The sequence below is a fragment of the Protopterus annectens genome, chromosome 2.part1 (assembly GCF_019279795.1).
Source record: "Protopterus annectens isolate FY-2018-M chromosome 2.part1, PAN1.0, whole genome shotgun sequence".
Classification (NCBI taxonomy): domain Eukaryota; kingdom Metazoa; phylum Chordata; order Ceratodontiformes; family Protopteridae; genus Protopterus; species Protopterus annectens.
Genome location: NC_056729.1, coordinates 653,811,011 through 653,826,867, shown reverse-complemented (window position 1 = coordinate 653,826,867; position 15,857 = coordinate 653,811,011). Strand labels below are relative to the sequence as shown.

General features: G+C 41.5%; 1 protein-coding gene across 1 annotated transcript in view; it reads left to right on the top strand.

Moving 5' to 3' along the window:
* ADCY3 (adenylate cyclase 3) overlaps positions 1–15,857 on the top strand; it is a 2,166,879-nt gene that overhangs the window by 1,424,240 nt on the left and 726,782 nt on the right. Inside the window, exon 9 of the mRNA XM_044062394.1 lies at positions 11,691–11,833. Coding sequence (XP_043918329.1) covers positions 11,691–11,833 — 143 coding nt within the window. The remainder of the gene's footprint in view (positions 1–11,690; positions 11,834–15,857) is intronic.

Below are 15,857 nucleotides of genomic sequence, written 5' to 3'. Positions count from 1 at the left end.
CATAGGCCTTTAGCTATTCCTCCTGTGTTGAATGTGGTGGAAGATGTTTTTGCAGAGGCTTCCCTGAACCCTGATTCTTTGCCTCCTGCTCCTGTTAAGCCTGATAGGTATTATAGGGTGCCCAAGCTCATAAATATTTGTTTAAGAGTCCTAGGGCGGACCCAGAAACTATTTCTCAAGGGCCTAAGGGTGTAAAGGCTTCTGTGGTTAAAAATCCTGTTCCCACTGATAAAAAGGCAAGGGCTTTGGATAGGTGGGGAAAGAAAGTGTATACTTCTTCCACTCTAGCCATGAGAGCTTTGAATTGTCAGTTTCACATGCTAAAATATCAGAATTATCTCCTTTCACAATTGAAATCTAAGGTGGATGCTTTGGCGGAAGGTATTGAGTGTAAAGAGTTGCTGGATTTGGTTCATGTGTCTGAACAAGTGGGTAAGCATTCTTTGCAATGTGGTTTTGATGCTGTACAGGCCTCCTCGAGGGTGGCTGCTACCAGTTCTGTTCTTCGCAGGCATGCCTGGTTGAAGGATCAGAATTTAGCTGAGCATGTTAAGACAAGGATTTTGGATGCTCCTTTACAGTCTGATGTGTTGTTTGGATCACCTGTGGAAGCAGTTTTAAAGAAAATGGAGGACAAAGCTAAGTCTATGCAAACTGTTAAAGATTTTTGCAGGTGCAGCCACTTGAAGTTTAGTAGAAATTGGCCTGCTAAGGGGTGGACATATCCTGCTTATGATTCTCAGTCTAGGGGTAGGTCTAGACGTGGTAGGGGCAGGGCTCAAGGTTCTTTTAGGCCTAGAACAGGAGTTCACCTGCTCAGACTTCTGGTGAGGGCAGGGGTCAGTCCTTTCAGTAAACAGACCCAATGACCTGTCTTTTCAGCTGCCAGCAGATTCACGTTTGGCAGCTCCTTTAGGAGGAAGACTGTCTCTTTTCAAAGAAAATTGGGATTTAATTACTCAAGACAAATGGGTGTTGGATATCATTCACCACGGTTACAGATTTTATTTCCATACAATGCCCCTTTCAAAGGCATGCCAGACGTTCCTCCTCCACAAAGAAAAGAGGCTCACAAGCAAGTTTCTCAGTTACTTCACATAGGGGCAATTCAGCCAGTCCCTGTATCAGAAAGGGGCCTAGGATTTTATTCCCGCCTGTTCCTTGTACCAAAGAAGGGAAACACGTGGAGACCAATTTTGGATTTATCTATCCTCAACACTTATCTGGACATTCCCAAGTTCAAGATGTTGACGTTACAACAGCTTTTACCTCTGCTGGGCAAAAATCACTGGATGGTAACTTTAGATCTCAAAGAAGCTTACCTTCATGTGCCTATAAGGCTAAGTTGCAGGAAGTATCTGCGGTTTCGAGCTGGAAATTCTCATTATCAGTTCTCTGCATTGCCCTTTGGCTTATCTACTGCTCCCAGAGTGTTCACAAAGGTTCTGGCTCCAGTAATAGCTTACTTCAGGCTTCAAGGAATTCAAATCTATCCTTACTTGGACGACTGCCTGATTCTGGCTCAAGAAAAGGAAGTTCTTCTACAGCACCTGGAATATGTTATCGCAGTGCTAAGATGCCTAGGGTATTCTGTGAACGAAATAAAGTCCAGTCTAGTACCCTCTCAAGACATGTGCTTTCTGGGTGTGAGACTGAATACAGCAGCCCAGATGGCCTTTTAACCCCGGACAAACAAAAGAGTCTGTCACTTTACTTCCATCAACTATCTCATCAGTCCGTGCTGACTGCAAGGACAGTCCTTCAAGCATTAGGGTTCATGGCATCTTGTATTCTGGTGCTTCCCAATGCCAAACTGCATATGAGGAAGTTACAATGGTATCTCAAAAATGTATGGACACAGCACTGCCAGGATTTGGACACTGTCATTCCAATAATACCTTGCCTTCAAAAAGAATTCTTGTGGTGGGCTCAGGAATGTCACCTAAACAAGGGACTGTCTGTGACCCGGCCAGAGGCAAGTCAAATCTTGACGACAGATGCCTCGGACATTGCTTGGGGAGCTCATCTAAATGGAAAGTGGATACAAGACAAGTGGCCTGCCAGACTACAGCATCTACATATCAACATGAAAGAGATGTTAGCAGTCCAGTTTGCATTAATGGCTTTCAAGGAGTTACTTCTTCCAGGGCAGGTGTTGATTCTAACAGACAACACAACTGTCATGTGGTACATCAACAAGCAAGGGGGAACACATTCTTATCCTCTATGCAGGCAAGCAATGATTTTATGGGAGACTGCGCTAAGCCTGCAACTAACTCTTCAGGCAAGGTTTCTGCCAGGAGCACAGAACTCCTTAGCAGATGTGTTAAGCAGACAAATCATGGATCCCCACGAGTGGAAACTGGATCTTCATGTATTTCAGAAACTGACAGTGTCATGGGGAACTCCAGACATAGATCTGTTCGCTTCTCCACTAAACCACCAGCTGCCAAAGTATTGCACAAAGGGGTTTCATCACACAGCTTGGAAAGTGGATGCTCTGTCTTTCAGTTGGAAAAACCTTCATGTGTATGCCTTTCCACCTCTACCTCTTCTTCCAAAGGTACTGTTAAAGGTCAGACAAGACAGGCCAAGGATGATTTTGATAGCTCCAGATTGGCCTCGGCAACACTGGTACCCTCTACTACGGAGTCTGGTAAAGAAGCCTCCATGGCCTTTACCTCTGATTCCTCATCTGTTATCTCAGAAGGACGGTCATCTGCTCAATGTCAAGCTACACTCTCTTCATCTAACAGCTTGGCATATTCTGTGTTGAAACACAGCAGGTCTCAACTTCCTCAACAAGTTTTAAATGTGATTATGGAAGCTAGAAGACCTAGTACAAGGAAAGTGTATGCAGAAAAATGGAAGAGATTTTTATTTTGGAGTACAGCAAAGAATTTGGAGATTTCTGAGCCTAATTTGAGTGTGGCTCTTCAATATCTTACTGAATTATTGGACAAAGGTTTGTCCTTCTCTTCCATAAAGATTCATGCTGCAGCAATTTCAGCTCACTATGATTGTGACCCACCTATGTTTTCATCCCTTGTTCAAGCAGTTTCTTAGAGGGCAAAGAATATAAGACCCCCACGTAGAGCTCCTACTCCTGCTTGGGATCTCAATTTTGTGTTGGAAAAACTTACTCTACAACCTTTTGAGCCTGCAGCTACTGCTGAATTGAAATACTTGTCATGGAAGACTGCTTTTCTGTTGGCTATTACTTCTGCAAGAAGGGTGTCTGAGTTGCAGGCCCTTATGGCAGTAGAGCCCTTTTGATTTTCCATAAGGATAGGGTATCATTACGTACTAATCCTTCTTTTATGCCTAAGGTGGTTTCTAGTGTGGCTTTAAACCAAACTATTCATTTGCCTACGTTTTTGCAGACCCTCAAAATAAAGGGGAAAAGATTTTGCACACTTTAGATGTACACAGGCAATTGCGTTATTATTTAAGCAGGACTAAGGATTTTAGGCAGTCTCAGCAGTTGTTTGTTTCTTTTGCTTTGAGTTCTCAGGGCAAGCCTGTGTCAAAACAAACTATTTCTAGGTGGATTGGCTTTTGCATTGCATTTTGTTATTCCCATCATGGCAAGGAGATTCCAGCTGGGATTAGGCCTCATTCCACTAGGGCTACTGCCACTTCAACAGCATTTCTAAGGGGTGGCAACTAAGGATATTTTGGAAGCAGCTACTTGGAGTTCAGTGCATACTTTCTCTAAGCATTATCACCTTCCTATCTACTCTAAGTCTAGGGCTGGTTTTGCCACAGCTGTTTTGCAAGGCATGTTGTCAGCTCCTACTTCTTTATAATTTGCCAGCCTCCCTTACCTCTGCTTTGGGATTCTACCCAATAGTCAGGACTGCAGCAATGGAAGACGAAGAACATAGTACAGTTTTGTACCTACCATAAATGTAGATGTTCGAGGATTCCATTGCTGCAGTCCAATTTACCCTCCCTCCTTCCCCTCTGTATTTAGGGGTGGTTGTGTAGGTGAGTTTACATGTTTATATTTTTGTATATATTGTTGTATATATTGTACATGTTTTTGGTGCAGGTTTTTTGGGGCTTGTCTTTTTAGGGTCTTCTGACATCTGGGGCAAGAAAAGACTGAGGATATGACGTCGGTCATGCGCATTAGTACCCTGACGTACTGACGTCAGTCTAATGCGCCCTGACCGACGTCAGCCTTATACTCTGGTATTCGGGCCGACTGGACGCGGACTATACCCAATAGTCAGGACTGCAGCAATGGAATCCTCGAACATCTACATTTATGGTAGGTACAAAACTGTACTTTTTTCGGCCCCAAAACTTGGACCGAACCACAAAAGGAGGAGGAGTATCAATATTCGTCAAATATACCCACACCTCCAGGTTGGTGGCACAGCACGAAGCATCAGAGACTATCCATGTGCAACTAACAGTGGGTAAAACTGCCTTCCAGTTTATAGCCTGCTACAGACCACCCTCCCAAACCCAGGAACCCCACTCAGCCTTCCTGAGAACACTGGAAAATATGAAGGTCTCTCCAAACACCATTATACTGGGCAACTTCAACTACCCAAACATAGACTGGGAGCATTACTCTAGCTCTAACACCCTAGCCCAAAGGTTCCTAGAATTTATAAACTCAAATGCTATGGAACAACTTGTTACCACTCCCACAAGAGGGGAAAACATACTGGACCTGATCTTCACCAGCATGGGGACTCTATGCTCCAGACCAGAAGTGTATCCCTCACTGGTAAGATCAGACCATAAACTAATCTCACTGGATATTCACATCCCTACCTCACCCCCTGCCCAGAAAACCACAGTGAAAAACTTCACTAAAGCACATTTCACACTCCTCAAAACCAAGGTGGAATCCTTCAAAGCCCCTGGGCCTGTGGAAAATACGGCCCAGACCGCAGAATCCTTTATAAACGCATTCTATGAACACCTTCAGGAATGCATGGATCATGCAATCCCAAATAAAACCAAGACCCAATCCTCCAAAGGCAGACGTCCTGTCTGGTGGACCTCAGCCATAAACAAACTATACAATAGAAGGAGGAAGCTACTACATGATAGAGCAAAATCCCAAAAAGGGAAGGCATCTCTGATCAGTATTAGCAAAAAACTATGGGCACTCATAAAATCGTCTAAGGCCAGCTTCGAGTGAAAAATTGCACAGGACACTAAGGATAATCACAAGGCTTTCTTTAGTTATGTTAGGAACCTGGGTGGGAATTCCCAGATATGCTCAGAATTAGTCCAAAATGACAAAAAATACACCAAACCCACAGACATTGCCAACATCCTAGCTGACAGGTTCAGCGCAAACGCCCCCCCCCCCCACCAAAAGGGCAAATCTCTATCCCTGCAGAGTGCTGCCCCCCTGACATCTCAGATGCTCACGTAAGAGCCGCCCTGTCCAAAGCAAAAAACACAGCATCAATGGGACCAGACGGTGTCCCGGGCTGCGTCCTACATGAACTCCAAGAAGAGCTAAACCCAAACCTAAAACTACTGTTCAGTCTCAGCCTTACTACAAGATATGTACCTAAAGAGTGGCGTACAGCAACAGTGGTCCCTCTCCACAAAGGTAGTGCCTCAACGGATCCTGGAAACTATCGCCCCATAAGCCTGACTAGCTTGGTCTGCAAAGCTATGGAAAGGATCATCATGGACCTCATAAATAAAGATATTGGAGACCTACAGACACTGGATCCTACCCAGTTCAGCTTTGTTAAGGGCAGATCTTGCCTCTTAAACCTGGTCAATTTCTTTGAAACAGTCACCAAGGCCATTAACGAGGGGAAGTGGTCCACACAGCCTACCTGGACCTCGCAAAAGCCTTCGATACAATACCCCACTCGGGCATTATAGTTAAGCTCACCAGCTTAAATATAAACCCCTATGTCACTAGATGGGTTGCAAACTGGCTCAGGGACAGAACCCACATATTTAGAATTGCTGGAGCCATGTCAGACTCCAAACCAGTTACAAGTGGCGTCCAACAAGGCTCAGTCCTGGGACCTCTCTTGTTCGGTATATATTTCTCAGAGGTACAGGCCCACACGGAAGGACTGTGGCTGACCAAGTTCACAGATGACTGCAAACTGGGCGCCATAATAGACACTCTAGCTGACACAAGCATCCTCCAAAAGGGCCTCATAGAAACAGACAACTGGTGCCAGAGCCATGGCCTCAAGCTAAACGCCAAAAAGTGTATAGTCATCCCCTTTGGCAAAAACAAAGTTCCCACAAATTACCACATAGGTGGTAATCCATTAAGTACAGAAGAAGTAATTAGGGACCTGGGGACCCAAGTTGATAGCAATCTCTCATTTGACAACCACGTGGCCAAAGTGGTTAGAAAAACATTTTATATAGCCCACCTAATCATGAAGGGATTCACATCTAGATCAGGGGAGGTCATCGTGCCTCTTTACTCATCCCTCATCAGACCCATAATTGAGTACAATGCCCCTTTTGGGATGTACCTTACCAGACACCTGCAGCAACTGGAAAGACCCCAAAAGTACCTCACCAAGAGGATCAAAGGACTCAAACAGATGCCATATGCTGCCCGGTTAAAGAAACTCCAGCTCTACTCAGTGGCATACCACCTGCTCAGAGGCGATCTGTGCCTGACATATAAAGCCATGTCCAACCCGGATTTAATGGACATGCTGCACCTCAGAAAATCCAAATCCCATCGAGCTACGCGCTCGAGAGACTTGAACCTCAGCACTGAAATAAATAGGACATGCTGGAGGGACAGATTCATAACCCAGAGGCTCCCTTCACTCTGGAATAAAATCCCAGTCCAGGTTAGGCAGAGTCCCTCATTGACTCTCTTCAAGAGGAATCTTGATGAGTGGATGGGAGATCGTAGGTTTACCCCGGGTATCACTTCTGTGTCACTGTTAGACAGAGGCACAGTATACTAACCTCTTAAAAGGGCATAGCAAAATTAATTTAAAATGGGTGGCGAAAGCCAAACGCACTCTGGCTAGGCTTATAAATGCCTTAGGGCAGATAGCCTAGTATGAACCTATGAACCTGAACCTATGAACATCATTTCCTTCCCCATCAGACAAATGAACAATCTCCTTTGCTTTTAAGACCAGCCTCAAAGTACTTCTAAATCGTTATAGAATTTGCAAATGTCTTGAATCTCAAGGTTAAAAATACCCAAATGCTCATGATTTCCACCTCTTAATTACTAAACCATTTCTTCCCAACTGACTTATTATGTCCTACGGAATTGAGTTTATTGCACTCCTGCCATGAGAAACTTAAGCATTACTATTTTATTAGCTTGCAAATCAACATGATTATAGATGCATATCACATTATTTAGCTACCAAATGGTGATACTGTCTACTGTTTAATGATGTTATTACATTTATAATGATAATTTCCTTCTGCAGTGATGTTCCATAATATACACCAATCTCACTTATTAGAACTTATTACACTTTATATCTTCTCTGCGTGATGTTCCTATTTATTCAGTTTTAATCTATATTGCACATTTAATATTTCTTGGAGTTTCTCTCCCTAGGCCTCTGCTGAAAATGGCATTGTACCTAGCTGGACTTTCCAGGTAAACAAAACCAAAGAAATAAATAAAGTAACTAACTACCTGTGAACCTACTACTGTCTGAAAACCAAACATTTAAATAGCATACCTTTTCTAAATGGTCCTGCAGGTAGAATGCCAGATATTCCTGTATAACCCAAGTCAGACTGCTTTAATAATATGATCGGTGAGCTGTGGGTCAGGAGGAATTGTGGCTACTGTTACAGAGGAAGAGCTCTATGTAGCTGGTGCATCTCCAGTAGACACTCTTGGTACACACCAATATTGAGCATGACACTGTGGGACAGCTTGGAGGTGTCATTCATCTGAACCATGGGCCAAATGAGAGGGAGCCCAGGGTGGCAAGTACATACCCACTGGGTCATGGTTGGCAGAGACAGCAGCTGTGCAACACCAAGCTTTCCCCCATCCTGTTGTTCCCTTACCTTTTGTGTCTGTGCCCACCCATGTTTATTTTCCATTGCTCCCCATTAGGGGAGTAGCTAGCTATTTTTGCACCCTGTGCCATCCCCACATCTGGTACTCCTCCAGAAAGTAAAAAATTCTCAGACTTGAAAAGTAAAGTTTCAGTTTCATATATTCCCATTTCTTAGGTTCATAGCTAAGTACTAGGCTAGCTGCCCTTGTGGGCCATTTTAAGTTTGGCCAATTTCCCTCAAAGGTGAGACTCAAACCCTGTATCCTGTGTCTGTGAGATAAATATCTTAACCATTATGTCAGCCCTTCCCCTCCCTTTTGTGTCTGTGCCCACCAGTGGCTGCTTCAGTTTGCTGCAGTTTAATTTAGTCAAAAATAGATGAGCATACCTGTATAATAGCCATTTAAGGCTTCTTGCTGCTACATTGCGTCCATGATTGTATGGAACATTATCAAGGAACATGCACGATCGATGAGCACTGCTAGTCCTTATATTTCCTTGCAGCTGCATCTCAATGCTGTTTGTTGTTCCACAGTCCCTGCTGCAGTCATGGTAGGGATATTTAATAATCTCACCTAATTGCTCTGGTTTTCATTGTTCTTTATTTTTAATGAACTTCAGACCTCATCACGCGCACAACATAGTCTCTGTTGCTGCCTGCGACAGTGCCCATCATCTTTCTGAATCCCAGTCAGTACGTTTAAAGAGGCTGCAGTGCCGAAAGATTGTTAGTCCTGTATTTGTATACATCTAAAGACAGGCTGGCCCTAGTTGCATTATATTCTTAAAAGGCAAATGATGAGTCCATTTGAAAAGAAATGACAGAGATAGTAAAAGAAGTCATTCAAAATGTCAGAGAGGTAGGAAAACTGATACTGATTTCAGAAGCAATTTTATTGAGAGTGTTATAGTCATTAATGAGGTTGTATAAAAGACACAAAACAAATGAAGAAATGATGGTAGAATCACTATTTTTAAACATGAAACATCTTTATTAAACTATCATGTAGGCCATGTAACAGTTATATAAATGAAAATAAATCATAGCTACACAATCTCAGTTAGAAACATTATACATTCCAAACCATGCAACACAACTGTAGCTGCAAACATTATACATCACTTTATAACATATCCAGTCATTATTAGTCAAGTATTACATAGCTCATTCAAATCCTACCTTCTTTTAAACCTTGTTCCTCCTCTGCATGTATTGATCCCTGATTTCCCATTTTTTTCCTATGTAATTTGCTCCTACCTTTTTCTAAAGATCCCAGATCCAGTTGTTTTATCTTCATGATCTTCACTACTTCTAGTAAAGTTTGTTTAGACTTTGATTTCCATTTTCTAGTAATTGCTTTTTTGTTAGCCGTGGCCTTACTATGTCTAGCCAATTCCGATTCTGTATCATAGCTCGTAAAACTAATTTTCCTAGTGACTCCACTTTGCTTACCCAGCATCTCTGACAGAGCAGACTGCAGGGAATCTTTAAAGTCTGCTAACTCATTCCACTCCCAGAAAATATGTTTCCAGTTATCTCTTTCTTCCCCATAATAACTCCAGCATTGCTGTCTACCTGAGGAAAATTCTTTGGTCTGCCTGAGGTATAAAAATACCTATGTAAACACTTCCAGGCAGAGATACTAAATCTTCTAAATGTTGTTGCATATTTGGGAGACATACATATATCCCCCATTGTTTCGTTGTGAATTGCTTATCTAATCTTGCTTCCCAATTCTTCCTAACCTCCTCTAATAATTTCTTATAGTTATCTTGCAATATTTTATATGCTGTACTAGTTATTCCTTTCTTAATGACAGCATTTGTTCTAGATTCTACCAAAAACTCTACTAGTGCTGGTCTTTTATTTAGAACTGCCCTGTTTCTTTCTCATTGCCTACACTCTTTGATATCAATCCTTGATATGGAAGGCAATTTATAACCTGCAGTCCAAATAAGTTCTTGGTGTCTTCGCATTCTATTACCTTTCCCTCTGTAGCTATTTGCTCCCAATATCTTGGTTCCTTTGCCAGTTTTCTCCAATGTATTCTTGCCTGTTGTCTATATCCCTAATTGCAGTCATCTCTATCGGCAGAATCTCCTTTCCCGTATTGGCGTAGTTCTTAGAAGACCTTCTGGTACTATATAAGTATAATATTCTGTATAATTATTGTTGTTCTCCTTAAGGGTCTGCACCCAAAATCCCAGTCTCTCCCTGTTACTTGAGCTTTCCCCATTTCATCATCATCCCTTTCCACTTTGAATTATAATTTTCTGCTTGTGCTTTGTATAGGAGCCCAAAGTATATTGCTCTGAAATACCCCTTCAAGTCGGGTAATCCCAGTCTGCCCTATTCTGTTGGAAGAATAAGCTTATCCCACTTGACTCTTGCTGTCTTCCCCTCCCAGATAAAATCATTCAGCTCTTTATTAATTGCTATCCACAGCATCTCCTCTGGTTGATAAAAATATGCCTGACCTGTATATATGACTAAAGGAGCTAAAAACATTTTACCTGCTTGTATCTTACTTATCAATATCCATATAACAGAGCTTCCATTTTCTCAGTGTTTCTGTTATGGCATAATCTCTAGTGACCTTGATTTAGGAGATGATTTGTGTTACAGTAAAGAGTTGACCAGAGATGGGAAAATGCAAACAGCCAATATTGTTTAGCTGTACCCTGACAGATACTAAAGGTGTGGTGAGTGAAGCACATCCAAGCTTTTTTTTTTTTTTTTTTTTAACATGGCAGATTTGTAAGGGAGCGCATGAGAGAATGCACACATGTGTGTCACTACCAACATTTACCACTTAAGGGAGGAAGTGCAAAGCCTGGCATGGGTAAAAACTGCTCTACTGCCTTGAATATTTATAGTGTGGAGAGTTGTGTTTATATAAAAAGGGATGGGAAACATGTTTTGAGAATGCCAAAGAACTGGGAATGGAAAGGGTGTGGGTACACAGTTCTTCTGCAGAATGTGGTTGAAAAAAGAAAGAGATGTGACATTTGTAAAGACCTGGAAACAGCACAAAGAAATCAGAGAGTGGGGACCAGCTGGATTCTTTCATAGATAAACTAAAGATGCCAGACCAGCATTATAGCAGGGACATTCCTGTAATGGTTCTGGTGACTTGGTTTGATTAGCTGCATTTGTGACAGATGATTAATTGTAGAAGAAGACAGTATAGTGGCCAGAAGCTAGATCTCCATTCATGAAGGCAAGCCTTTGAGTTGTGTACTCTTTGGCAGACTTTTCGTGGTGTCCGTAGATGTTGCAAAAGACCTGGACACAACACATCCATACTGTGGTATGCAACAAAAAGCAGATACATGCATCCCAGACTGATGTCATGCATCAGGGTAGGGAGATATGGGAAGATTATGAGTAAAAGTTCTCTTTCCCTTAGTGTGATGGTAACTGAAATCTGGTGTTGAAATGATCAGCCCTTGAAAGAAACACATAATGGAAATTATTTAGCCCCAGGTCAACTGACGGTAATGTAAGCAGGAGAGAGAGGGCACGTGTAAAAAAAATGTAGTAATAAATAAACTCAAGTAAGCTGTGAAAAACTATGTTCTTGATCTGAATTAATGATTTAATTAGTACAGAATCTTTGCAGTCTAGTATGTGATTTTTTTTTACATTACATCTGTTTGTTCATTTTGCTTATACAGGTAGTTAATCCCTCTTTTCCAAATCCGCGTCGACGTCTGCGATTAAGAGATCTGGCAGAAAGGGTGATTGATGCTCAACAAAATGAACAAGAGCTCCACAAACTGTTGAATGAAGCCCTTTTGGAGAGGGAGTCCGTGCAGGCGTACGTATTCCTCATAATGTTTAGTTGTTACACATTACTTAAAGGCTTTGCTGTTGTCCTTGACTCAATGTGTGTGTGTGTGTGTGTGTGTGTGTGTGTGTGTGTGTGTCTGTGCGTGCCTATGTCCCTCTGTCTCAAGGTCTTCTTTTGTTTCATTGTTATATTATGTTAGGTTTTTGAGCTAGCTTATCTGGCTGTGGTGCTAGTATACATTTTTTTTCTTGATGCTGAATATATCACCTTAATACTCCCAATCTATGCCCTTCATGCCTTGTTTATTGGCATCTAATTATCTTAAATTGAGCTCTCATGTCTTTGTGCTTGGTATATGTAAGTGTTTTAGGTCTGCCCTGAAAAATTATTACTTTTTGTCTGGCCTGTTAGCATTACAAAACAACAGACAACTGGCAAATAGTTGAGTAAAAGAAAAATGATGAGATAAGCAAGATCCAAAGCTTGTCTGGTAAGTAGGGTAATGGAGTAGGTACGTGAAACTAAACCTGTGCTTCTGGGCATTTATCCTAAAGTGTGTTTTCTAAGGCATAGTTCTACTCACTTCCTATCTGCAGCCTGAAATATATTTTCAAATTCAGTTAGATTGCATTCTGAGTGACAGATACATTTTGTTTAAAAACTTTAATTTTCAATCCTTAAAGTGAGAGGATGCCTGAGGAATGGAGAAAAAGTGTTTTGGTACCGATTTTTAAAAATAAGGGTTATGCACAGAGCCGTAGCAACTACAGAGGGATTAAACTGATCAGTCACAGCATGAAGTTATGGGAAAGAGTAGTGGAAGCTAGGTTAAGAAGGGACGTGATGATTAGTGAGTAGCAGTATGGTTTCATGCCGGGAAAGAATACTACAGATGCGATGTTTGCTTTGAGAGTGTTGATGGAGAAGTACAGAGAAGGTCAGAAGGAGTTGCATTGTGTCTTTGTGGACTTAGAGAACGCATATGACAGGGTGCCTAGAGAGGAGTTGTGGTATTGTATGAGGAAGTCGGGAGTGTCAGAGAAGTATGTAAGAGTGGTACAGGATATGTATGAGGATAGTGTGACAACAGTGAGGTCTGCAGTGGGAGTGATGGATGCGTTTAAGGTGGAGGTGAGATTACATCAAGGATCAGCTCTGAACCCTTTCTTATTTGCAGTGGTGATGGACAGGTTGACAGACAAGATTAGACAAGAGTCCCCGTGGACTATGATGTCTGCAGATGACATTGTGATCTGTAGTCAGAGTAGGGAACAGGTGGAGGAGACCCTGGAGAGATGGAGATATGTTCTAGAGAGAAGAGGAATGAAGGTCAGCAGGACTAAGACAGAATATATGTGTGTGAATGAGAGGGAGGATAGAGGAATGGTGAGGATGCAAGGAGTAGAGGTGGCGAAGGTGGATGAGTTTTAAATACTTGGGATCAATTGTTCAGAGTAATGGTGAGTGTGGAAGAGGTGAAGAAGAAAGTACAGGCAGGATGGAGTGGGTGGAGAAGAGTGTCAGGAGTGATTTGTGACAGACGTGTACCAGTAAGAGTGAAAGGGAAGGTCTACAAGAAGATAGTGAGACCAGCTATCTTATATGGGTTGGAGACAGTGGCACTGACAAAAAGGCAGGAGTTAGCACTGGATGTGGCAGAGTTAAAGATGTTAAGATTTGCACTGGGTGTGATGAGGGTGGACAGGATTAGGAATAAGTATATTAGAGGGTCAGCCCAGGTTGGAAGGTTTGGAGACAAAGCCAGAGAGGCAAGATTACGTTGGTTTGGATGTGCTGAGGAGGGATGCTGAGTGTATTGGGAAAATATGCTAAGGATGATGCTACCAGGTAACAGGAAAAGAGGAAGGCCTAAGATAAGGTTTATGGATGTGGTGAGAGAGGACATGCAGGTGGTTGGTGTGACAGAGCAAGATGCAGAGGACAGGAAGAAATGGAAACAGATGATCTCCTGTGGCGACCCCTAACATGAACAGTCGAAAGAAGATGATGAGTCTGTCAAATAGTATCAAGTTGGAATAACGCTCAGCAATACTTTTCAATTCAGAAGTAGCATCCTTATTTCTACTCTTTTGAAATGTGCAGGTAGCTGTTTTATTCATTACCTACATAACCTGTTCTGAAGAACTGTACGTAGCAGCATAAGCATAAATCCTCCAGTTTGTTTTCTCATAATTCTTCTTGTATCAGTTTGGAACTTCATTAGTCAAATGTCATTTTAGAATAAACAAGTGTTGTATGCATGTTATGTGTATTGAAACATTTGTGGTTATCTGCATTTACATTTGATTATTTGTTTATTTTTTATTATTTATTTATTTTTGCTACTTTCATAATTATACAGACTGTTTTTTTTACACTTTTGTATTTTTTCCAGAAGTCGCCTGTGTAAATGGGTTTTGACCAATATGGTCAATCTAGTTAACAAAATATAAATAAATATGAGGATACATAAAATGAGTTTATTGCATTTCATGAATATATTCAATGCTTATTAAATTTATAGTACATATGCCCCACCGTGTTTATTGTTGTAAAGTACGTTCTTTGGTTATTCAGTTTAAACAGATTCTAGGCATATCATACTAGTGCCCCAACCTATTAAAATGAGGCGGCAGAATTCAAGGTCCAGTGTGTTGATATCTTTTGTCATAAGAGAAACATTTAGCATTAACCGTAATGCTGTGTACTTATCTACTTTAAGAACTGTGTTCAGTAGCACACGCACAAACACACATACACTCAGTCACACTCACAAAATTTTTATTTCATATAGCAACTAAATACCAAAATTATTTTCAAGTTTTTCTTAGCCTCATATTCTATCACTGAAACATGGCTAAAACCCCACAAAAAAGATTCCAAAATTACCCTTCCCAACTGCAAGATCATAAGAAATAACAGAACTCTAAAGAAAGGTGGTGGAATAGCCCTACTTTTCTCCTCCTCCCTAACAGTGACACCCTTTTCAAGCCTGTACCCCAATTTGCAACAGCTGAACTAACCCTGACCCTCCTGAAAATTAATAACCATAAAAACATATGTATAGCCGCTCTTTATATTCCACCAGGAAATAATAGCCCCATTCTTGAAGATATCCTCTGTTGGTTCTCATCCAACATAAGCTATGAAATTGTACTCCTCGGTGATGTAAATATAAACTGGACTTCTATTCAGTCACCTACATCACCTCAGAATATAAACTTAAACAATTACACCCAAATAATTACCTCTCCTACCAGATTTAGTAAAGATAACAACTCTAGTAGTATTCTGGACTGGATATTAGTTTCTCACCCCTGACAGTGGCACACTACCCAACTCCCTCAGTGATCATCTCCATGCCTTTGCTCTTCGCTCACCATCCTCCCTCTGTCTTCATCACAACTACATCACAACTCGTACCCTAAAAAACTTTAACCCTCTAGTTTTCTCTGACTCACTAAAACATGAATTGGAACCCTGTAAAAACCCTCCCTCTTGACGATGCTGTTACATACTTCAATACTACATTCAATAACCTACTAGATAGCTTCGCTCCCCCCAGAACTAAAAGAATCAAAGCCAAACCCACCCCTTGACTAACTAAAGCAACTGTTACACTCATGCATCTCCAAAATAAATCTTGGAAGCGTTATCATAAGTCTAAAACACCTAACACCCTTACTGAGTATAAGCAACTCCGTAATAAAGTGAAAAAACAAATTGCTTTAGACTGAAAGTCCTACTATTCCAAGCTTCAAAACAATCATAGAACCACCCCCAAAAAATTTTGGAACAGTATATCTGCTCTCCTCTCTCCTGGCAAAAAAGACAAAAAATGACTCTGACTCTCCAGATCATACCTTAGCTACCCAATTCAACTGTTTCTTTATTGATTCAATAGCCAGGGTCACCACATCATTCTCCAATAACACTTCTACTCCACCCTCATCCCACACCCTCAACTCTAGTCCCACTGAGATCAACACTACTCATCACCCCCCTTTTACCATACAACCCGTCTGTCTGCACACCATAAAAAAACTTCTAC